At 54.5% G+C, this 22,881-nt stretch overlaps 1 protein-coding gene across 3 annotated transcripts; it reads left to right on the forward strand.

The window, feature by feature from the left end:
• Nucleotides 1-167: 167 nt before the first annotated feature.
• Nucleotides 168-21,236, forward strand: Sirt2 (sirtuin 2). 3 transcript variants are annotated; one of them, XM_026412144.2, is made up of 17 exons: nucleotides 226-262; nucleotides 636-695; nucleotides 1,068-1,114; nucleotides 4,389-4,437; nucleotides 4,715-4,828; nucleotides 7,383-7,424; nucleotides 7,565-7,671; nucleotides 7,760-7,816; nucleotides 8,149-8,217; nucleotides 16,290-16,419; nucleotides 18,504-18,563; nucleotides 18,791-18,846; nucleotides 18,954-19,030; nucleotides 19,101-19,152; nucleotides 20,118-20,188; nucleotides 20,318-20,384; nucleotides 20,503-21,236. In XM_026412144.2, the coding sequence occupies exons 1-17, from the start codon at nucleotides 247-249 to the stop codon at nucleotides 20,656-20,658; spliced, it is 1,230 nt and encodes a 409-aa protein (XP_026267929.1). In that variant the 5' UTR covers nucleotides 226-246; the 3' UTR covers nucleotides 20,659-21,236. The 3 variants fall into 3 exon arrangements, with proteins under 3 accessions (XP_026267930.1, XP_026267929.1, XP_077649157.1); XM_026412145.1 differs by lacking the exon at nucleotides 636-695 and having other exon boundaries at nucleotides 168-262; XM_077793031.1 differs by lacking the exons at nucleotides 636-695; nucleotides 1,068-1,114 and having other exon boundaries at nucleotides 229-262.
• Nucleotides 21,237-22,881: the final 1,645 nt, after the last annotated feature.

The following is a 22,881-nucleotide window of genomic DNA, read 5'->3' on the forward strand; positions in this document are numbered from 1 at the left end:
GACCACACATTTTCCGGACGCCCTTTACCAACATGGCTGCCGACTGCCAGGCCCTCTGGGACTCGTAGTCCGGTTCTCGCGCGTCTTCCTTTTTCAAGAGCGGAGCGCGCCACGCGACAGCGCGCATGCTGCCGCGATACCTCCTGGGAATTGTAGTTCTCTGTCGCATCCCTGCCCCTCCTATTTCCGGTGCCGTCACGGGATAGAGCAGTCGGTGACAGCCCCGAGGGCCCCCGCCCCGCGCCCATGGCCGAGCCGGACCGTGAGTCGGGGGCCCCGGTGGGAGGGTCGGGCCGCGCCGGGGCCTGGCTGAGGGCTGCAGGCCCCGGGGCCCGAGGGCAGGCGCGGTGGGACGGGAGACAGGGGCTGCTTGAGGGGAGTGGGATTCCGATGGCCGTTGCTAGGTGGTCCACGTTACGAGTTGGTGGACTCCCGGGTCGCGAAGTTTTAAGGGTCCGCTTCGTCCACCCGTTTGTCGAGTTTCTAACGATCGCGTGTTTCTCGCCCCTTGGTTGACGGGGACCCCCGTTACTAAGGACAGTGTGTTGCCGCGGTCCCGGTTGCTAAGGGTACCTGGTGATGGGGCAACTGTAGGGTTAGGGTGCCTGGTGTTCCCCCCGATCTCTTCCCTTCAGTTCCGGTGCCTCTCCTAAACCTACACTGCGCCTCTCTCCCAAACCCGTTTCCTAGCCAAGGTATCCCTTCTGGTCTCTCTTCCTCGCCAAACTTTTCACTGCCTTGAAACTAACTCCTCCCTGCTCAGGCGCTCACACGGTGGCCTTCCTAACTCCCCTGCGTCTTCCTTCAGCACCCCTACTTCCTCCTCCCTCTTCTCCTAAACCTTCTCCTCCTTGGCCTCTTGGCCCCTCTCTAACCAGCCCTCTGCACTCGAAGGTCTGCTTTGCCCCATCCCCTCCCTCCCTCTACTCCATGTTTACCGCCACCCCTGATTCCAGCATAACTAGGTTGGTGGGTCTTCTTGTCCCAGCCACTGCCACTTTGAACCCCTTCCTTCCCCCTTAACCATTCCCCCCACTGTAACCACCTCTGCTCCCCCTCCTCCCCAGCCTCTGACCCTCTGGAGAACCAGGCAGGGAAGGTGCAGGAGGCTCAGGTGAGATGGGGGAAAGGGTGGAGGGAAGGAGAAAGATGGACTTGTTCCCACATCCCAAACCCCCGGGAGGTGGCAAAGGGGAGACAGTGACCCCCGGGCCCTCAGCTCATTAGCCCAATCCCTCTCCCCAACTGGTACAGCTTCCTGGGAACTGGTGGCTTCTGGGGATTGTCAGAAAAAAAAAGTGTGTGTCTCAACCCTAGGACTTCCCTCCAAACTTTACTTTTTCTTTAGTGCACCCACCCCCCACCCCCGAACCCCAGTCTCTTTTGAACCTCCTTTTTTACTCATTTAGTAGACACAAGTATCCAAATCCAATTTGGTTCCTAAACTCGCAGATCTTATGGATAAATGACAAGAAAGTGATGCTACAAGGTGATTATGAAAGTAGCTCAGTAGCTCGACACTTTGGGAGCCCAGAGCAAACTTTGTAGGTCACAGAAGGTTCCAAAAGAGGCTCTTTTCTGGAGGAACCCACAGGCTGGTCTAGGACTCAGAGCGGTATATAGTCACAATGTAACAAGCGAAGAGTGGATTTCGATTTTTATTTATTTATTTATTTATTTATTTATTTTTTAGTACCAGGGATTGGATGCCAGAGTGCATATCTACTGAGCCTTTTTTTATATTTTATTTAGAGACGGGGTCTCACTGAGTTGCTTAGGGCCTCACTAAGTTTGCTAAGTTGCTGAGACTGGCTTTGAACTCATGATCCTCCTGTCAAGGAGCCTCCCAAGCCGCTGGGATTACAGGCGTGTACCACCATGCGTGGCTTGAATTTCTTAGAAACAGTGGGAAGTAGTGTCCCGCACAGAGGGTACAGCTCATAGAAAGACCTGGGAGCAGGAAAGAGTGTGGTGTGCTTGGTGGGTAATTGGGTAGCTGGAGGTGGTCAGCTAATGATAGCCATGGGCAGCATGTATTGACTACTTACTCCAGCTGGGCACTCTGATCAATGCTTTCATGCATCATCTCATTTTAATCTTCCCAGCATCCCTGTGAGGAGTAAGGCCTTTTCCTTTTCCAAGTAGGAAAAAGGCAGAACTGTTGAGTAACTTGTCTTCTGTCCCTTGGTAGAGAAACAGGGAAGGATTTCAAACCCATAATCTCATGGCCCTGGGCACACTGCCCTCTAGATGCTGCAGGACAGACAGACTGGCCTCTTCACAGATGCTCGAAGGCACCCACCAGCATCTCAGGCCCCCCTACTGGGAAGGTCCCATGTCTGACCCCCCACCACAGAGCCTCACTGTCTGCAGCCTGAAAGAATGCCAGCCCGGCCAGACCCTGAGAGCACGCTTCACATATAGGCAGTGCAGAGGCTGGGATTTCAGTACCCCACAGAGGCACAGCAGAGCCGGGCCGAGGGTGTGACAGCCTCCTGTCAGCCTTGGCATCCCCCTCGCCGGGCCCCCACAGCACAACCACTGCCAAAGCAAAAGGTCTCGTGGTAAGAAGGGATCCTCAGTCCACAGAGATGCGAGGATGTAAATCACGCATTGTCCACAATAGGGCGAGATTGGAAGCAGCCTAAATGGCTGCCAGGAGACACCTAAAATGAACTATGGTTCATCTGTACAATGCCATGCTGTGTAGCTGCCTGAAAGGATGAGGTGGCTGCATGGTCTGCTGTTCCATGGAAAATGCCAGACGCAGCCTTGCACCACGATAGGACCGGTTTCTGCAAAAATAGTTTCTATATGCAGAGAAAAGCAATTACCATTGAGCTCCCAGTAGTGATTGCATCAAGGCGGGGGTGCAGGGAAACCAAAAGGCAACCGCCCAGGTTATGTGTTTTCTAATGGTCAGAGTTTTTGCAAAGGTTGTGCAATCTTAAAAAGCGATGGAGGGGCTGGGGCTGAGGCCGAGCAGTAGAGGACTTGCCTAGCAAGATCCCAGGTTCCATCCCCAGCACTGGAAAAAAAAAAAGTGATAATTATTTTTAAATATGTTTTGAAGGGAGGTTCTTATTCCAAAAACTTGGAACCAGAATAGCAAGTGGCCAGGAAGAGGCATCATCTGAGGGCCCTGAAGCTGAAGACTGAGTTGGTCGAGCTGTGGATTTGTAGATCCGCAGCAGGGTACGGCCCTGGCCTCGCACAGAACAGGCTTGCATTCAATGGTGGATGGTTCCAGAAACCCTGCTCTGCTGTGCTCTCAGCACCAGGCATTCAGTGGTGAACAAACCAAGTCCCGGCCCCTTTGGAACTGACATCACGGGGACTGTGGATGTGTTTGCGGTGGCATGACGAGCCTGGAGTCACCAGAGAATCCTCTGGAGCAGGGAGGAATGGGCTGACCCAGACAGCCGTCACCTGGAGGGCCAGGGTAGTCTGGAGGCAGAGACTAAGACCTGGAGTCCAGGAGGAGGCCAGGGAAGGACCCTGGAGAGAGGACAGGCCGGGCCAGGAAGAGCCCTGGGGTGGCAGAAGGGGTCAGTAGAGAGACTCTCAGGAGGCTGAGTGGACAGACCAGGGGCTGCGGGCCGTGGCGGGCAGGCAAGGGTGTGCGGTGGGGGTGACTAAAGACAGTGAGATCCGCCCCAGGGGCCTGGGAGGAAGAGCAGGTTTGGGGGAGATGCTGAGGCCAATTTGGGACACAGAGTGAGGAATGCAGAGGTCACCTAGGGTGAGGCCTCAGGAACCCTGGGTCTGATGATGAGGTGGCATTATCAGTGACGAGGCGAGGACATTGGTATAGATGTGGCAGTAGCCGAGGGAAAGCCAGGAGGGCCCAGGACAGAGTCCCCGAGAGTGCAGTGAGAGGGGTTCAAGCAGGGGGACCGGGGGTGGACCCAAGACCTTCTGCTGGCATTGCCCATGGAAATGACTTCCGTGAGCAGGGGCAGCGGGCCACACTCCACAGGACAGGGACACAGGGGAGGCCGTGGATGCCAGGCCTGTGATACAGCAGCAGCCAGCACTTCCATTTCCAGAGCGCCTACTGGTGAGGGCTGTGCAGGCGCCTCACCTGTGCCAACCCCTTCCATCCTCACGGCAGCCCTGAGCTCCATCTCCACCAGGAGGCACTGAGACCCAGAAAAGTAAAGCCCCTCGCGAGGTCATGCCCACGGAGCAGCAGGCCCAGGGGCCCCTGCCCCGCAGCAGCCGGTCCCAGACTTCATGGTGGCCCCAGCACTAGGCCTCTCCTGCTCCCCCTCCCTCAGGCCACTTCCCAGCCAGAACCTTCCCTCAAACCCAGTGTCGCTGCCACGCCCACCCCTCCCTCCCTAACCCACTTCTGGGGCTTGGCCACCCCCACCCCACCCTTCCAGGACTCCGACTCAGACCCTGAAGGAGGAGCTGCTGGCGGAGAAGCTGAGAGTGAGTGTCTCCTTGGAGGGCAGGGAGGGTGGAGGGCAGGGAGGGCGGGCTGTGGAGTTAGGACCAGGGTCAGGAACACTCCTAGGGGCCACCAGGAGTGACATTCGGAGTTTGTAGAAATGGGCAGAGCAGGGTCTGGAGGCCACTGGCTGGGCCAGGCACTGTGCCTTCAGTGGCGGGGAGGACTGGGGACCCCAGGGCTGGTTCAGGGCCCTGAGGACATCTACATGCCCTGGCTGAATGCCCACCAGCCGCTGGCTCTCTTCTTTTTGGCCAGTGGATTTCCTGCGGAACTTCTTCTCCCAGACCCTGGGCCTGGGCACCCAAAAGGAGCGTCTGCTGGATGAGCTAACCCTGGAAGGGGTGGCCCGCTACATGCAGAGTGAGCGCTGTAAGTCCCGTGTCCCCACTGCTTGGGCCACTTCTCTCATTCCTGACCACAAATGACTTATACCTTTTGTTTGTAAAGAGTAAGAAGCCCAGTTCTTGGGGCTGGGCTGGGGCTCAGTGGTAGAGCCTGGCATGTGTGAGGCACTTGGTTCAGTTCTCAGCACCATAAATAAATAGTCCATCAGCAACTAAAAAATATATATATATATGTATAAGAAAGAAAGAAACCCAGCTCTTAAGCAAAAAACAAAAGAAAACCAAAAAACTCTGCAGACCCTAGTACCCAGCCTTGAGCACGGCTGGACCTGGGTGCTTCCATGGTCTCAACTCTGGGGCTGCTTTCCCCCCCTGGGGCGTGAGTGACTCCCTGCAGCTCCAGATGCAGACTCCACCAGGTTAGCAGCTGCTGCTACTCAAAGAACCTACACTTCCAGCGGTTGAGGCAAAACACCAGAGACTGACTCCCATTGGCCCAAGATGGGTCACAACCTGAATCAAGCTCTGGGTCTCTGATTGACCAGTCCCTTTCCTAGAATGAGGGTAAATAATGACACTTCACGGGGTTAGGGGTGGCGCTGAACAAATTGAGACTTTTGCTTGGAGGCCTGGAACCTAGCGTGGAAGGGTTCGCTGTGGTTGTTACAGGGAGCTGGTTCGGGGAGTGTGTGCTGGCTGGGTCACCACGAAATTTATATTTCTTGCAGTAAGTTGAGTCACCAAAGTCTGAGAAATCAGGCTCTCAGCCGTCCTCCAGGGGAACAATAGACCCTTTGAGGGTCCTGAACAGCCTTTTGTTGAGCACGCCTTCTCCAGTTTCCCTGTCCCCAGCTGCTGCCGTCTCCCCAGACCTGCTGTCCCTAGCCTGCCTCACACCATCCTCCAGTGTGGGAGGCCCTGAGAGGACCCAGACAGTGGCTGCACAAGGCCTTCGTCTTCTGCCCCCCTGCACTGGGTCTTGAAGTGATTGGCACATGCAGGTGGCTGTTAGCTATAATAATCATTACCCCTGTAAGGGCCTCTCGTTGGCTCTCCACAGTTACCCAGGAGGCCATTACTGTAGGAGTGATCTGGACAAAGGAGGAGACTGCGGCCCTGAAAGGTTTTGACTTACTGTAGGATCAAAGAGCTGGCAGGACTGGATCCCAGGTCCCCTGAAACCAGACTACATGATCCCCCTGTTTCTGCCTCCACTGGGTCCAGCCAGGCCTGCTCGGATGGCATCCCAGAGACGAATCGAGGGCCCAGGCTGTTGCCGACCTTGACCTCGGATTACCCTTTTTCTCTTCCCTTGGATTGGACACCCCAGGGCACCCAGTTCCTAGGGCATTGCACTTGCATCTCTGTCGGTGGATGGGCAGGTGCTTGGGTTCCATGTGACAGGCTGTCCCCCCAGCCCTAGCTGACACAGCCACAGGCTGTCTCTGCTCAGCTGTGTGCTTGTGGACAGTCAGTCACATCTTCCCATCTTCTTTTACGAGAACTGGTAAAAATTATGGAGCAAAATGCTTATAAGGATCCAAATTGTGGCTCTTGAGAAGTTTGGTACAATTGGCTCAAAGAATACGAGTCACACATAGGCAGTGTCTGCCCCGTGCCGGGCGCTGATCTAAGCCTTACGTGAATTAATTCATTCTCTGAGCAGCCTGCGATCAGTACTGTAATTATGCTGATTTACAGAGGAGAAAGCTGAATCCTGGGGTAGTAATAGGAGCAGTGTAAGACCCCACAGCCACCAGGGAATGGGACAGCCATGACCTCAAGCCTGTCTCCGCCCTCAACTTCGGGAGTGTGGCTGAGATGGCAGATCCTTAGACTTCACCTGAACTTGACCAAGCTTCAAGTGACTGATGTGTGTTTGCCTTCAGAGGAAAGGATATGAAAGAGTCTGTAGAATGTGCTAGAAGTACAAGGTCATCCAAGGTTGTGTTCAGAAGATGAGCCGTTGCCAGAGTTTGCCATGCTGGGGAGGAACTTAGGCCTTGAGCAGGCTAGGCCAGGGCTTTTCCTCTGCGACATCCCGGGTGGGAGGCTTATATTAAAGTGCCTCTCTTTCCAGGGACCCCGCCTTGCGCCCCCCACCACACCCACAGCCTTCTCAGGGGGAGAAGCTTTTACTCAAGAGTCTCCTTCCCAAGTCTTCCTAAATTGGTATCATTTCAAACAGTGCATTCCTTTAAAAATATATATATATTTTCTTAGTTGTAGATGAACACAGTATTTTTATTTATTTGCATGTGGTGCTGAGGATCGAACCCAGGGCCTCCCACATGCCAGGCCAGCGCTCTGCCCCTGAGCCCAGCCCCTCAAACAGTGCATTCTTTGGCTCCTTGCCGACTCTTCTTCCCGGTGACTGTGTCCCCCAATCAGAACCTTGGTTTCCTTGATTCTGACATGACGGTGCCAACACTGTCCCCCTGGGAACAGATGGCTGGGAAGACCATCGTGCATCTGAAGTGGTGCCTCGCACAGGGAGGCGGGGTCAGGGCCTGGGTGGGTGATGTCGTCGTAAAGGCTGAGCAAACCGTGTCAAGTGACCTTAAACTCCTGTCCTGCAGGTCGCAGGGTGATCTGTTTGGTGGGAGCTGGAATCTCCACAGGTAGGTGTCCCCTTTCCCCAGTCGCTGCCCCAGAAATGGTGGAGCACCTCCCAGGGGCTGGGGAGGGCCCTCTGAGCCCCGCCTGGGAGGGCACAGATGGGGCTGGTACCACTGATCGTCTCCCGTCCCTCCTCCCCCAGCTGCGGGCATCCCCGACTTCCGCTCTCCATCCACCGGCCTCTACGCCAACCTGGAGAAATACCATCTGCCCTACCCGGAGGCCATCTTTGAGATTGGCTACTTTAAGGTATCCGTCGGTCATGAGGGACGGGAGGGGTTGCCGGTTCCCACTCAGCTCACCCGGGGCATCGGCCCTCTTCCTGTCTCGCCCACAGAAACATCCAGAACCCTTCTTTGCCCTTGCCAAGGAACTCTATCCTGGGCAATTCAAGGTGAGATCTTTTCCTGCGGGGGGTGGGGTGGGCGAGAGGGGACGAGGAGAAGCCCTCTCCAGGGCCCTGCAGCCAAACTTATAACGTCCTCAAGAACCTGGACTGTGGGCAGCCTGCCTGGTTCAGCCTCTGGCCCCGCCCTCCCCCTCCCCGCTGTCCCTGCCACCTCCCCACCGCGGGATGTCCACTCCCTCATCTGGGAAATGGGCTGGTGCGGGCTCCCTCGTGAGGCCGTTGTGATGGTTCCACGAGGCGGAGCAGGCCGAGTGCTAGGCGGTTCCCAGGGGGCAGTGCGCGTGGATGTCACAGCAGCCTGTCCTCACCCCCTCCAGCCGACCATCTGTCACTACTTCATTCGCCTGATGAAGGAGAAGGGGCTGCTCCTGCGCTGCTACACCCAGGTAGGCGGGGAGGCAGGGAGGCAGGAAGGCGGGCGCCTGGGGGGGCCTGCTGTGTGCTAAGAGCTTGGGGGCAACTCAGCCAGATGTGGGGCCACTCTGCTCCCCTGCCACATGACCTACCGTGAGTCACTTCCTCTCAGCCTCGGTTTCCCCTTCAGAAAATGGGCTCCAGAACAGCCTCACCCTCTCAGGTGTGTGGTGAGGAGGCGTGAATTCCTGTCAGGTCATCCTGTGCGTGCTGCTAAAGGGCCCCCACCTAAGGGGATAGCCCAGACACCATGGACGGCCCAGAGTTCCTATTGGCTTTTATTTATTGATTTTGTTACTAGGGATTGAGCCCAGAGGCACTTAGAGACAGGGTCTCCAAATTGCTTAGGGTCTCACTAAGTTGCTAAGGCTGACTTTGAACTGGAGATCCTCCTGCCTCAGCCTCTTGAGCTGTTGGGATTACAGGTATGCGCCACCATGCCTGCTCCTATTTGTTTTAAGAGCTTTCCAGCAGATGACACCGAAGTGATTAGAGCTGGCAAGATCACTGTGACAGTTTTCAGGTGGACATTTTACCTTAAGGAAGTGGTACTTTTTATTCATTTGCATAATCATAAGTATGGCATCAAATGTGCCATGGTGTGCACAGGTCAGAGGCTTAACCCAGGGCCTCCTCGTGCCAGGGTGCTTGGCAAGGGTGGCTCACACTGTGAGAGATTTGTGGAATCTTACCCAGTCACATATATCTGTGCCTCTATCTTTGTTTAATCAGTGCGTTTTGGAATCACATGATGTATTATAGCAGCGTACACACATGCTAACCCATACCTCAGAACACCAAATTGTAAAACAGAGATATAACACTTGAATACAAGTAGTGTCATGGTCAGGTGTGGTGGCACAGGCCTTAATCCCAGCAGTTTGGGAGGCTGAGGTAGGAGGATCACAAGTTCAGAACTTCCGGGGACAGGCTGTTCTCATTGGGCAGCAGTTAGGTTGGGGCTGTGCCATGGGGCCTGGGACACTTCAGCTGGTAGCCGGGGGCGGGGTCCCTGCCAGCCCCAGTCTCGGCGGGTGCTTGGACGGTAGCTGTTTTTCCGTGTGCTCTGACCGTCTAATCTGGCTACTGGAATCTCTCCAGCCAGATGACGGCCACACTGACCTTCAGTTTAAGAAAAGCCCTCCTGAGGTCCCTTAAAGGCCATTGCATTTGCCACTGTGCTATTTTTGATTGGCGCCTTTCTCATTATCAGAGGCTCCCTCCTGTTGTCAGGCTACATTAGCAAAAGCGGGGAGGGGGGTAGACCGGCGTTCCTGTCCTGATCATTGGCATTCTGGTGTTCCTGCCAGGATTTTACCATCTGTGCACTGCCTACTGTGCACCTAAAAGCTACCGGGGTTACGCCTATGATGACATTCCAGACTTTGATGACTAACACTCACTTCAGCCCTGAGACAAGTCACAGTGGAATTGAACCCAGCTTTGAGATATTGAACAGAAACTATGGCTAAGGGCTGAGGAATGATGCAGTTTGCAGATGTTTGACAAAAGAGTGGCCAGAGTTTGTGGGTCCATCCCAAAAATGTTCACTGAGCTTCCTTAGCTAATTAGGAAACACTGTGTTTTCATCTGGCCTTGGCAAAACTCAACAGGTTTTTCCAGATGAATTTGTATCATGGAAGAATGGCAATGTTAATTGGGAAAGCTAGGAGGTTATTCTGTAGTGGAAAGTGTTACCATTCCCTCCTCTTTAGATTGAGCATTTCTTTTAAATAATCTTCTTTGTCAACTTGTTATTGTAGCAAATGGAAGAGTGTGGTATGTCTAATTTCTTAGTTACTAAGTAATTTATTTTTAAAGTATCAAAAGCTCTTATCCCCTACTCTTAACTCTACCAAAACTTCTGGTGGAAGACCTCTGTAAAATAACATTAGTGAGGATCCATCTGAAATATTTTTTACTTTGTTTCTTAGTGTCAGAAACCAGGAATTTTTTGAGCCTCAGAGTAAGTTTTCAAAGTATAAGCACCATCTCTGATACCCAATCCTGGGCCAGCTCTGGTCTTGCTAAGGCTGACTTTGAACTCGCGATCCTCCTGCCTCAGCCTGCATATGATTTGGGTCGTTCTATCCTTTGTAGATCAAGATGTTCTATATGCCAGGCCTTTAAAGACTGGACATTGGGCTGTTCCCTATTGAAAAATGAAGATAAGTGGTTGCTATTTAGGGTGTCTAACCTTATTTCTAGCACCTGGTCCTGTAGGGTCATTCTGCTGAAGATCTCAAGACTTGGCTTAGATCCCTGGAGGACCACATCCTTAGGTTGATTCTGTTTCTTTGCTTGAAAAAAGTCACTTATATTTAAAAGAAATTAAAATGTCAGAATAATAATAAGTTTTAAAAGGCTGGAGACACACAGCTTGGTGGCAGAGCCCTTGCCTAGTAGGTGCCAGGTCCTGGTTTGATTCGCAGCACTACAAGATAATAAATAAATCGTGTAGGCATCTTCCAGCACCCAGTTTGGCACCTGCAGTCTTAAAAACTGCCACCAGGGGGAGCATGAACGCTTAAAAGCGGGGTCCAAATTGCTCAAATGAAGTAGATGGGGGCTGTGGTGGCAGCAGGAAGGCACAACTTCCTCCTTCCAGGAGCTGTCCAAGCCTAGGACAGACCTGACTCAGAGAGTCCACTTTACTCACAGGACATGATACTAAGAACTGACTTGAAGCCAAGAGCTTGTTTGCTTTTTCTTTTTCTTTTTCTTTCTGGTACTGGGGATTGAACCCAAAGGTACTTTACCACTGGCTACATCACCAGCCCTTTTTATTTTTTATTTTGAAACCGGGCCTCCCTAAGTCGTCGAGACTGGCCTCAAACTTACAATCCTCCTGCCTCAGCCTTCCTAGTTGCTGGGATTACAGGCATGCGCCCCTGCACCCAGCATGAGCCAAGCGCTCTCTAAGGGTGTTCACTGGTGCCAACCCAGTGCCAGCAACCAGAGCAGACATTTCTGCCTCTCTCCACTGATATTCTCATGTTGTAGGGGAGGTCACAAGGACAAGATGGAGAAGTCACAGACCTAGTGTGTCAGATGGTGACAGGTCTCAGGGGCACATTTAGAAAGGGAGAAGAATCAGGAGGATCAGGAGGTTGGTGGTGGAGGTGCTGTTGTCAACAGGGCGCCAGGAGAAGGGGACATTTAAGCAAAACCCGTTAAGGAGCAGGAAGGAGCCTTGGGGTTACCAGGGAAGAGGTTCCAGGCAAAGGGAGGGGCCGAGGTCCCTGCACAAAGAACCCCAAGAAGCTGGACTGAGTGAGCCCTGAGGGGAGGAGGAGGAGAGAGTCAGGGAGGTGACAAGGGCAGATCACACGGGTCTTGGGTCTGCAGAGGAGCGAGGCCAGCCCTGGGGGGCATGGAGAAGGGGGTGGGTATGAAGACGATGTGAAGGTGCTTCCTGATTGTCTGTGCCAGGGAGGGAGGAGAGTCAGGGCCACCCGCCAGTTCTGAGCGCCTGCTGCCTCTTCCTAGAGGGGAAGGCGGGTGGGTGGCTGGGGGACTGGGAGGCATGAGAGATTAGAGCTGGGACACGGGGCAGACAGGTGCAGGGACAGCTGGCCACAGAGCCTGGGTTTGAGCAGAAAGATCCTGGCCAGAGCAGCTGGTGTGGTTGGAGTTACTCATCCAACAGGAGGAGAAACTGAGGCCTCCATAAAGTCACGTGTGAGGGCCACTCAGCGAAGCCACTGATGGCACTTCAAGGGCAAAACCCAGCTCTGAATCTGAGCCGCACCACTGTGGGCTCTTGTCACCAGGATGCCCACATAAGTATGTGTGGGTCGGTGTGAAATTCACAGGCACCCACCTGCTCCCTGCTATTTAAAATCTAATTAACTATTTATTTACTTGAGATGGGGTCCTGCTATGTTGCCCAGACTGGCCTCTAATCCTAGGCTAACCCATCCTCCTGCCTCAGCCTCCCTAGTAGCTGGGACTACAGGAAACACACTGTGCCCAGCTTCCTGCCTGTGATATTTAATGCACAGATCTAACTCCATATAGAGATTTTAAATGGTTAATTATATAAAATATATCAAGAGTGGGGAAAAAATGTTCCACTCTCATGCTTCGTGAAATGCTTCCTGTAGTCCTCTTCTTCCACCTCAGTCCCTATTTGAGTCACTGACCCAGTTTTCTGGAACACGCCATCTTTGACTCCTTCTGAATTGTGATGACGCAGCACTTTTGGGAGCTATGTGCAAGGCTATATTTAGCTCAAGGCGCAAGTGCCATTCACACATTAGGACAGTTGTCGCCTTCATTCAAGCCACCGTGATCTCCACAGCAAACAGCTTCGAGGCCTCGTGAATTATACACCGTGTTCACGCTGGGCTTGAAGTTCCGTATTTGGTTTGTTCCACTGGGCCCTTGTCTGGAAGAACCTTCTGTGTCCACACTCACGTAGCAGCTTCATGCTGTTTAAAAGCTGATTCTTCACTACTCAGGTTGCTGCAGCAGAAGGATCACAAGTTCAAGGCCAGCCTGGGCACCTTAGCGAGACCCTGTCTCCAAATAAGATGGTCTGGCTGGACTCTGCCCTTGTGGAGTAAAGGCAGCCCCAGGCAACGTGGAGATGCGAGAGCCTCGCTGTATCCCAGTGCAGCTTGATGTATGGAGCCTGGAACTTGAGCTTTTTTATAAATTTCACTTGTCCTATACCATCATTATCCTGATTTAAAAAAAAAAAACAACACATTTAAAAATGTAAAAGGCCATTCTTAGCTCACAACCATACAGAAGCCGGTGGCTGGCTGGATTTTGTCAGGAGGCCACCATTTGCCACCCCCCCACCCCCCCTCAAAGCAACCACTAAAATAACAAAACAGTTATAGCAAATAAGCCAGCAAAAGAAATGAAGTGGAATAAGAAAAACTACACTTCCAAAAAAAAAAAGACAGAAAATGAGGAAAAGGAAATAAAGATATCTAGAATGTGCATGATAGCCAGGTGATCCTAAGATCATATCAATAATCAAGCACAAATGGTAAACAGTCTAGCTAAAAAGGAAAGATTATAGCAGGCCACGAGGCATGCCTGTGATCCAGCTAACCAGGAGGCTGAGATAGTGTCGCAAGTTTGAAGCCAACTTGGACAAGTTAGCAAAACCCTGTCTCAGTTTGTGTGTGTGTGTTTTTTAGTTGTAGGTGGACACAATATCTTTATGTGCTGCTAAGGATCAAACCCCGTGCCTCACCTGTGCTAGGTGAGTGCTCTACCGCTGAGCTACAACCCCAGCCCCCTGTCTCAAAAAAAAAAAAAGGGTAGAGCACCCCCCCCCTCAGTATTTGCAGCCAGTGTGTCGGGGTTAGGTGTGGGGGGAGTATGTCAGCAGACACTTGAGCTGTACCCCCAGGCTGAGTCTCCTTCTGCAAGCACTTCACCCTATTTTCAGATTTAAATACAAACCTCACAGTTGGGGAGAGCCCCCAGCCCCCACTCCACCCTCCTTAATCTAAACTTCGTTCAGTGTGGGGGGAGCGCTGTGAAGGAACGGGCTTATTTTCAAATCTGTCAGAAGAATGAACATTCCCGGAGGTGGCAATGGCAGCTCATGCATTGGCTGCTCCCTATGAGACTGTGCCTGAGCCGGGCGCGGTGGCGCACGCCTGTCAGCCCAGCAGCTCTGGAGGCTGAGGCAGGAGGATCACAAGTTCAAAGCCAGCCTCAGCAAAAGCCAGGTGCCAAGCAACTTAGTGAGCCCCTGTCTCTAAATAAATACAAAGTAGGGCTGGGGATGGGGCTCAGTGGTCGAATGCCCCTGAATTCAATCCCCAGTACCCCCCAAAATTGTAATTGGAAAAAAAAAAAAGATTATATTGCCTGGCTGGGTGTGGTGGCCTGGCCACATAGCAAGACCCTGAAAAAGAAAGGAGGAAGGGAAGGAAGGAAGGAGGAGGGAAGGAAAGAGAGAAAAGAAAAAGGGCTGGGGGTGTAGCTCAGTAGTAGAGCACATGCTCATTACACGTGAACCCTGGGCTCAGTCCCCAGCAGCCCTCCCCAAAAGGTCACATAGCCTTAGTGACATTATACTATAGCGACATTATAGCTATCCTAGTCTACGCAAGTACACTCCATGATCACTTAATAATGCATTTCTCAAAACATAGTCCTGTCTGTAAGGGGCACATGACTGTGTTTCCACATCCTAAACACACAGCTTTGTTTTTCTGTACCTTGTAACACCTTGGAGAGATCATATCAGTACCTGCAGGTCAGCCTCCTTCCTTTTGTTAATTTGTTTCTCTATCAAATGCGCTGTGGAGGAACAGCACAGAGGTACTGGGGTGTAGTTGTGCTCCTTTATTTTCAGTTTTGCTTTCTGTGGTTTAGGTTACCTGCCTTCAACTTCAGTCCAAAAATGTGAAATGGAAATTTCCAAAAATAAACAGTTTGTCAGTTTTCCACTGAGTAGCATAATGAGATTCTAAGCTGTGCTGCTCCACCCTGCCCAGAACATTCATCATCCCTTTATCTAGCATATCCACATGTTATATGCTATCTTCCCGTTAGTCACTCAGTCATCTTGATTATCAGGTTCATGTAACCCTTATTTTACTTGTTAATAGACCCCAAATGCCAGAGTAATGATGCAGAGAGACACAAGGACATAAAACATGGAAAGACAAATTAATTCTGGTTCTGTGTGGCAAAGCTGTGATGCTGGGCGGCGGTAGCAAGCCATCGCAAGCCACAGCTCCTGGGCAGCCTCATGCTCATGGAAGGCAATGACCAGTGCTATACAGAGCCTGGGTGCAGCTGTGACGTCCAGCAGGGTACACAGTGCCCTCTCCACCTAGGTTATTTTCACCGTATGACAGACTTATCAGGACACAGCTTCATCATAAGTTAAAAAGCAATTGTATTTACAGGATTTGACACCATCCAAAATTTCAGTCATCTTCTGGGTCCTGGAACATCCCCCCCACGGATAAGGGGGTGGCTGCTGTGATTCTTGGATCTGTTAATTAGATATTTGTAAGCACACAGTGTACTCACTCACTAGGGACTCAGACAGTAGACTGAGTCAGTTACCAAAGGCAAAAGCAGAATTTCTATTACAGCGTGGGGCAAGGACACGCCAGGGGTCTGGGAACAGTGCTCCTGTCTCATGTTATGGGGACAAGCTGACCACTGCAGGGAGCTGAGAGGGGAGTCAGGCCATCTGCCCTTGAAAGGAACCCTCTCCAATGTTTACAGAGTCTGAGAGGCCTTCTAAGTTCAGCCGCAGGCTGCACGTGACCGGCCACCCCTGTGTCACATCTGCTGGTGGCCTTCATCAGCACCTGCCTCAACAGCAGTTGTCAATGGGAACTGGGGTTGGTCGTTTGAAGAAAAATGAGAGAACATTCTGGCTAGTTTCATACAAAAATGCCTTAAAAGAATACAGGTTAACATGTCATCTATGAAACGGACCATAATGCCTGCCAAGTAGGAAATCATTGTGTTTCAAACCAAATAAGTCCTCTTGATTCATTTATTGATGTCGGTGTATGGCCCGGCCCCCATGTACGGATGTCCAGGTTGGGTACTACACAAGGATGCCACATCTGAGGAGGCTCCGTCTCCAACAGACATTTGAGATTCACACATTTATTTCAACAAACTTCTGGCAAAAATCAGTACAGTGCCTGGATCTCTTAACCAAATTACTGAAAAACAGAAGCAGAGTGACCTGAATTTGCAGAAAAATGTCCTATGAGCTGGTGGAAGCGGGGGGTGTGGCCTTTTGAGTCGTGGTCCCACCACCCCCAACCCCCATCCTCTGACTGTTTTAAATTTTTGTTGCTTGGCTTTTGAGACGGGGCCTCGCTAAGGTGCCCAGGTTTCCCTCAAACTCGTGGTCCTCCTGCCTCGGTCTCCTGAGTAGCCCACGTCTGGCTTGCCACCCCGACTGTTGACCCTTTGGTGGCCCCACTGGATGAGCGGGACAGTTTCCAGACACGCCTGCTGCTGGCTTCTCCCTCTCCAGGCCTGTGCCCACCGTTCCACCTGCTCCCTGACTCATGTCCCCGCCGTCTCTTTCCAGAACATAGACACCCTGGAGCGCGTGGCAGGGCTGGAGCCCGAGGACCTGGTGGAGGCCCACGGCACCTTCTACACCTCCCACTGCATCAGCCCCGTGTGCAGGCGAGAGTACCCGCTGAGCTGGATGAAAGGTGAGGCGCCAGAGCTCCGCTGCCAGGTGCCCGCCTGGCCACTCCTAGCGCAGGAACAGGGTCTCCGCGTCGTGGGCAGCCGTTCTGTCCTGCTCCGCTCTTCGGCTCTTTCAGCAGATGATCCCAGCCCGGGGGGATGGGGGGTGGCAACCGTACAGCCAGGCCATGGTGCACGCGGCCCCAGAGCAGATTCGGTCACACAGAGACGGTCCTTAAGCGGTCACATAACCCTAGCTCTGTGTCCCCATCCTACATGAAAGGCCCATCGAGGCAAATTCAGCTGCACCCGGGGACAGCACTGTCCAACAGAACGCTGTGAGATGAGGGACCCCTGCTGTGACCACTCTCATAGACAGCCACTTGTACACACAGCTGCTGAGCCCTTGAAGTGCGACTAGTGGAACCGAGGAACTAAAATTTTTGGTGGGGGGCATAGTGGGGATTGCCCCCGGGGGGCTTTGCCACTGAGCCACGTCCCCAGCCTTTTCATTTTTTATTTTGAGACAGGGTCTCACTAAGTTGCTGAGGCTGGCCTCAAACTTGTGATCCTCCTGCTTCAGCCTCCCAAATCATTGGGATTACAGGCCTGTGCCACCGCCTCCCCAGCCCTTGTGTAAAAATTTTGAGACAAGGTCTTGCTAAGTTGCCCAGTCTGGCCTCAAACTTGGATCCTCCTGCCTTAACCTCCTGAATAGCTGTGATTACAGGTAGATTCTTTTTTTAGGTTGTTGATGGACGGTTATTTTTTATTTATTTTTATGCGGTGCTGAGAACTGAACCCAGTGCCTCACACATGCTGGGGAAGCGCTCTGCCACTGAGCACAACCCCAGCCCAAAAGGTGAATTCCTATTTTTTAATTCTTGCGTTTCTGGGGATGGAACCCAGGGTTTTACGCGAGCCTCACAAGCCCTCCCCACTGAGCTGCGCCCCGCCCTTCTTAGTTTTGTATGGAGATCTAAGTCGCACAGCTACCTGGCAGCTTTCTTTGACCGCCATAGTGGATGCGCAAGCAGAATCCATGGCGCGGGAGGCTGGGGGCAGGCCTGGAGGGATAGGGCTGGGGCTGGTGCGAGGGGACAGACCACAGGCTCGCTGGGGCTGTCATCCTTGTTCATGTGGGACAGGGTCCAGGAAAAATAATGAGCAGTCCACACATCTTGAAGGCCAGGGCAAGCCAATGTCTGACATCATTGTGGACAGAGAAGCCACCGTGCAGCCGTGGAAGCCATTTCTGGTTCTCTCTATGCTGACCTAACAGAGCCTTGGTGTCCACAGCACATCAGGACAGCTGTGCAGTTGTGGCAGAGCCACTGGGGGTGGCCTTTCTGAGCAGATGCCAGTCGACTGCCCCTGGGCACGCAGCTGGGGCGACACACAATGCATAGCACCCCCTTTATGTCTCGCTGTGGATCTTTTGCATCACCCACAAACAGCGTGTGTCGGTGCAGAAGGAGCCCCAGTGCCGCCATGGAAACCCTGCCCTGAACGAGTGTGGGAATGAACAAGCGCATAGCTGAACAAACGCATCCAGTGTGTGGGGTGCAGGGGACAGAAGTGCTTTCCTGTTTCCTAATCATAAACAGCAAAAGGGTGATTGTCACAGGGCTGGGACGGGGTCTGTCACAGAGAATGGGCAACAGCTGGCCCTAAGGTTCTGTCCCATCCCGGGATCATGTGCCTGTCCTTCCCTCTCCCTGCTGCCACCAGGCTTGGGGGTCACCTGGCCTTTGTGACCCAGGGGGGACGTAGGGCTGTCCTCCAAGACTCCCTGGGAGAGCCCCACTCCAGTTCCCCGGGCGGGCACCGGCGGCTGTGTCTGCTCCCGCGTCCGGGTTTTCACTCGGTGGCTGTGGGCAGTGGTGCGGGGTCGCCCTGGACGCCTGGGGGTGGCGGGGACCTTCTCTAAGAGGGGAGTCTTTTCTGAGCAGGGCAGCCGTCCCAGGAGGGTCCCGTGGCCGAGGTGACAGCCATCAGAACCCTGCTCTGAATGTGTGTGTTCGTGCTGGCTGTGAGGGGGGACAGAGGGGCTGCGGCCCAGCCCCTGCCAGGTCTCATGTCCCTCTCCTCCTGTCCCTCCTGCCAGAGAAGCTCTTCACGGAGGTGACTCCACGGTGCGAGAAGTGCCAGAGCGTGGTGAAACCTGGTGAGCCCGAGGCCAGGGAGCCTGCCCCGCCGACCCCTCCCAGAGGCCGCGCCTGCTCCCAGCCAGTGCCCCTATCCGTCCTGGGAAGACCGGGGTTCCGTCCCCCTGCTGTCCCGCTACTCCCCGACTCCACCCCCAGCCTCGTGGTGGGGCTCCTGCCTACTTTCTCTGTCTCCGTGTCACTGTGTCCTCCTGTCTCTGTGTCCGTCCATCTGTCTCCACCTCAGACATCATTTTTTTTGGCGAGAACCTCCCGGCGCGGTTCTTCTCGTGCATGCAGTCAGTAAGTGTCCCCGCCCCTGCTCCCCTGTGCGGGGAAGGTCACTTCCCAGCCACCCGTGGGGGGCCTGCTGCGGGGTGAGCAGAGGCCAGCTCACTGCCACTCCGCAGGACTTCCTGAAGGTGGACCTGCTCATCATCATGGGCACCTCGCTGCAGGTGCAGCCCTTCGCCTCCCTCGTCAGCAAGTAGGTGGGGTCAGGTGGGGGGCGGCGGGGGACGGGCCAGGACAGAGCCTGACCGCCCCTCCGCCCCCAGGGCGCCCCTCTCCACCCCGCGCCTGCTCATCAACAAGGAGAAGACAGGCCAGGTGGGTCGCGGTCGCCCTTCCTCCCCTCCTCCCTGCTGCGGGCTCCCTCCCGCTGGCTTTCTGAGAAGGAGGGGACAGGTCCCCGAGAGAATTCCAGCTGGGGAGTCCCAGGCCTTGGGGCTGCTTGGCTCAGACCCAGGAGTCAAGAACTGGAGCGGTCACGTTCCAGGCTGCCGCGACTCCACAGGGCTCAGGTCACTCGGACCCTTTCAAGCAAGTGACAGAGCCCACCTCAAACCTGCTAAAGCTACAAAAGAGGAGTGAAGTGCTTCCTGGGACCCAAGAGTCAGGCCCAGGGCCTGCGACTGTGGCGACAGGACAGCACAGGCAGGGCTGCCCCTCCTCCCCAGCTGTTTCCTGGGGTGGCCTCGCTCCGGCAGCTGCTGCCTTCGGGGAACCCCAGCTGGGCCTTGTGCCCTCCCGGGGAGGGGTGTCGCCCTGACTGACAGGGGCGCAGCTGCCAGGCCTGAGTAAGCATCCCGTGGGCTCCACACTGTTCCCAGCATGGACAGTTGTCCCCAGCACATCTGGTGCCCCCTGGGTTACCAGAATCCAAGGAGGCTGAGTCCTTGTGTAGAGCGGTGAGGGTGTGCCCAGGGCCTGCGCTCGTCCCTGGGCGCGTTCCGCCCTCTCAGGTGTCTTAGAACACGTCACCATGTCGGCGCTGGGGAGCGCTGCTGTCGGGCTGTTGTTTAGGGAATGATGACAAGAAAATAGGACTGGACGTGTCCGGTGGAGACGCAGTTTTTAAAAACCTTTTTCGACCCAGTCAGTTGAATCTGGCGGCAACGCCTACGGGCAGGGCAGGGTGTGTGGCGCTGCAGCCCTCCCCAGGGTGCCAGGACTGTCCCTACGGAACAGATAAGGCCCAGAGAGGCCCAGTCACTTGACCCAAATCCCAGAGCTGGGACACCGCCCAGGCACCTGGCCCCGGGGCTGTGCGCTCAGTGTCCCCTCCCCTGCAGACGGACCCCTTCCTGGGCATGATGATGGGCCTGGGAAGAGGCATGGACTTCGACTCCAAGAAGGCCTACAGGTGAGGCCGGCCGGGGCGCCATCCCGCAAGGGACAGTGCCGGGGGAGGGAGGCAGAAGGCCCAGGGACCCACAAGAACCAGCAGAGGCCTTGGCCTCGGCCACCGTTGACCGTCCTGCCCGCACTGCAGGGATGTGGCCTGGCTGGGTGACTGCGACCAGGGCTGCCTGGCCCTCGCTGACCTCCTCGGATGGAAGGTGAGCGGCTGGGGGACCCCAGCCTTCTGCTCCCAGTCCTTGGACCCCACCCAACCCACGCGTCCTCTGACCCTCTGGCATGTGGTGACCTCTGACTTCCACCAACTGTGCCCTGCAGAAAGAGCTGGAGGACCTCGTTCGGAAGGAGCACGCCAGCATCGATGCCCAGTCTGGGTCGGGGGCCTCCAACCCCAACACTGCAGCTTCCCCCAGGAGGTCCCCACCTCCTGCCAAGGAGGGGGCCAGGACGGCAGAGCCGGAAAAGCCCCAGTGACAGCCCCGACTCGCAGGCAGGACACCCAGACCCTCCGGGACAGCAGAGCCCCAACCAGCACTGGCCCCTCTAACTCGCAGCTCTTCTCTGGGGAGAGCCGTACACCCCCTCAGTCTCCTAACGACTCCCTCCTAAAACTGGGGTCCTAGCCACACCCCACTTTGTCCCAGCAAATCTCTAACATCCCTTAAAGCCAAGGCCTACGCAGCCTGACCTAACAGCCCACGGCCTCTGAGGAGCAGCCTCCCCTAACCTCTACCTGCTCCCAGGAGGCCAGGGGTGCCCCCAAACTTCTGTCACCGAAGGGGGCCAAGGGCCCTCACTCTACTGCTTCAGCGACCTGTGGCCAAGCAGATCCAACCCACCCACCCTAGACCAGGGCGTGGCCCTCCCAGTACGGCTCCCACCTCCCACCGAGGTTGGGGAGGGTCTGAGCCTGATAGGGCTCCTGGGCCTCCGCCTCCAACTCCCAAAGTAGGTGCTGGGCCCCCTCCCCTGGGACCCTGCCCACGTGGGGATGGGCAGAGGAGGTTGTTTGTTTGGACACAAATTAAAAAACCAAAACCAACTAACCGTCAGCTGGCTGGCCTCTGTGTTCCTTTCTGGGGGTACTTGAAGCCCCAGCGGGTGGGGTGAGGTCCTGAGCCACCGAGGGCACAGAGCTGCTCCAGGCTCTTCAGAGACGCAGCGAGGGGTGCCAGGAGGGGACCCTAAGGGTGGATGGGCCTCCTGACTTTGAGCTCTGGCCTCCAGACCTGTCACAGTCCCTTCCTTCAGAGTCCCATCTCCTAAGCCCTGAGCCCCCGGAAAGAGGGGGGAAGGTTGATTTCAGATACCCCCAGCCCCGCCTCTTCCCCTGCCTGCTCGGCTTCCTCTCTAGAGGACACTTTCACTTCCTGCTACCCCAGGCATCCCGTCGGAAACAGGTAGGGCCCCCAGGGACCCAGCATCTGGCATCTGCACCCCAGCTGCCCCCACCCAACCTTGGCCTCCACCACCCACATCCTCCCCCTCCCAGGGGACACCCGCCTCCTGGCCTCACCCTCTCCGCCGTCTACTGGACTAGGCACACACCTGCCCCTGCCCGCCTCCTTCCTCACCCTGGGCTCTGAGTCAGTGGGACGATTCAATCTCTTAGCTGCTGTCACACACCACCTCAGCCGGGAAGGGACTCCTCAGCAGGGCCCTCCAGGCTCATCACCCTCCCCCGGGTACGGCACCTAACTCTAGGCCTGAGCTCAGTGATGTTTTCTCCTTTCCTGTTCCTGGAACTGCTACAGGGAAATACTCAAAAGTGCTCTTCTGAGGGATAAGCCCTTTTGGACTCTGTACCTGGGGTCTAGCTGGGCACAGTGACGCATGCCTGTAATCCCAGCCACTTGGGAGGCCGAGGCAGGAGGATCACAAGTTCAAGGCCAGCCTCAGCAACTTAGTGAGAACCTGTCTCAAAAGGGCCAGTGAGCTGTGGTTGTGGCTCAGAGGTAGAGCACTTGCCTAGCATATGTGAGGCACTGGGTTTGATCCTCAGCACCACATAAAAAGTGAATAAATAAAATAAATGTATAAAAAATAAATTAATTAAAAGGGCTGGGGATGTAGCTCCTTGGTTCAATCCCCTGTACTGAAAGAAAAAAAAAAAAAACAACTACTAGGGTCTGATGGAGGGATTATGGCTTAAGAAGCAGATGTGTAATAAGGCAAATAGGGGTAAATGTTCACAGTGGATCCCCGCAGTGGGCATTCAGATGCACTAAAAAATTCTTTTGAGATTTTCTGTAGGTTTGAAAATTTTTACAAGAAAATGTTGAGCCGGGCCTGGTGGCGCATGCCTGTAATCCGGGCAGCTCGGGAGGTTGAGGCAGGAGGATCTAAAGTTCAAAGCCAGCCTTGGCAACTTAGAGGCCTTAAGCAACTCAGGGAGACCTGTCTCCAAACAAAATACAAAGAAAGGGCTGGGGGTGTAGCTCAGTGGTTAAGTGCCCCTGGGTTCAATCCCTGGTACGAAAAAAAGAGAGAAAAGGTTCAGAAAAAAATATTGTAGGGCCCCTCCGTAGTCTGAGAAGGGAGAAGAGGACACATGGTCTTACATTGGACAAATGTCGCTGCATTAGGGACAGAGACCTCTTTCAGACCCTGGGTTTCGGCAAGCTCCACATTCAGCCAGTCCACATTTGCACGGCTACAGCAGCTGAGAAAACCCTGGCATATTCCCTGCCCCCTGGC

Source organism: Urocitellus parryii, chromosome 15 (genome assembly GCF_045843805.1).
Source record: "Urocitellus parryii isolate mUroPar1 chromosome 15, mUroPar1.hap1, whole genome shotgun sequence".
Lineage (NCBI taxonomy): Eukaryota > Metazoa > Chordata > Mammalia > Rodentia > Sciuridae > Urocitellus > Urocitellus parryii.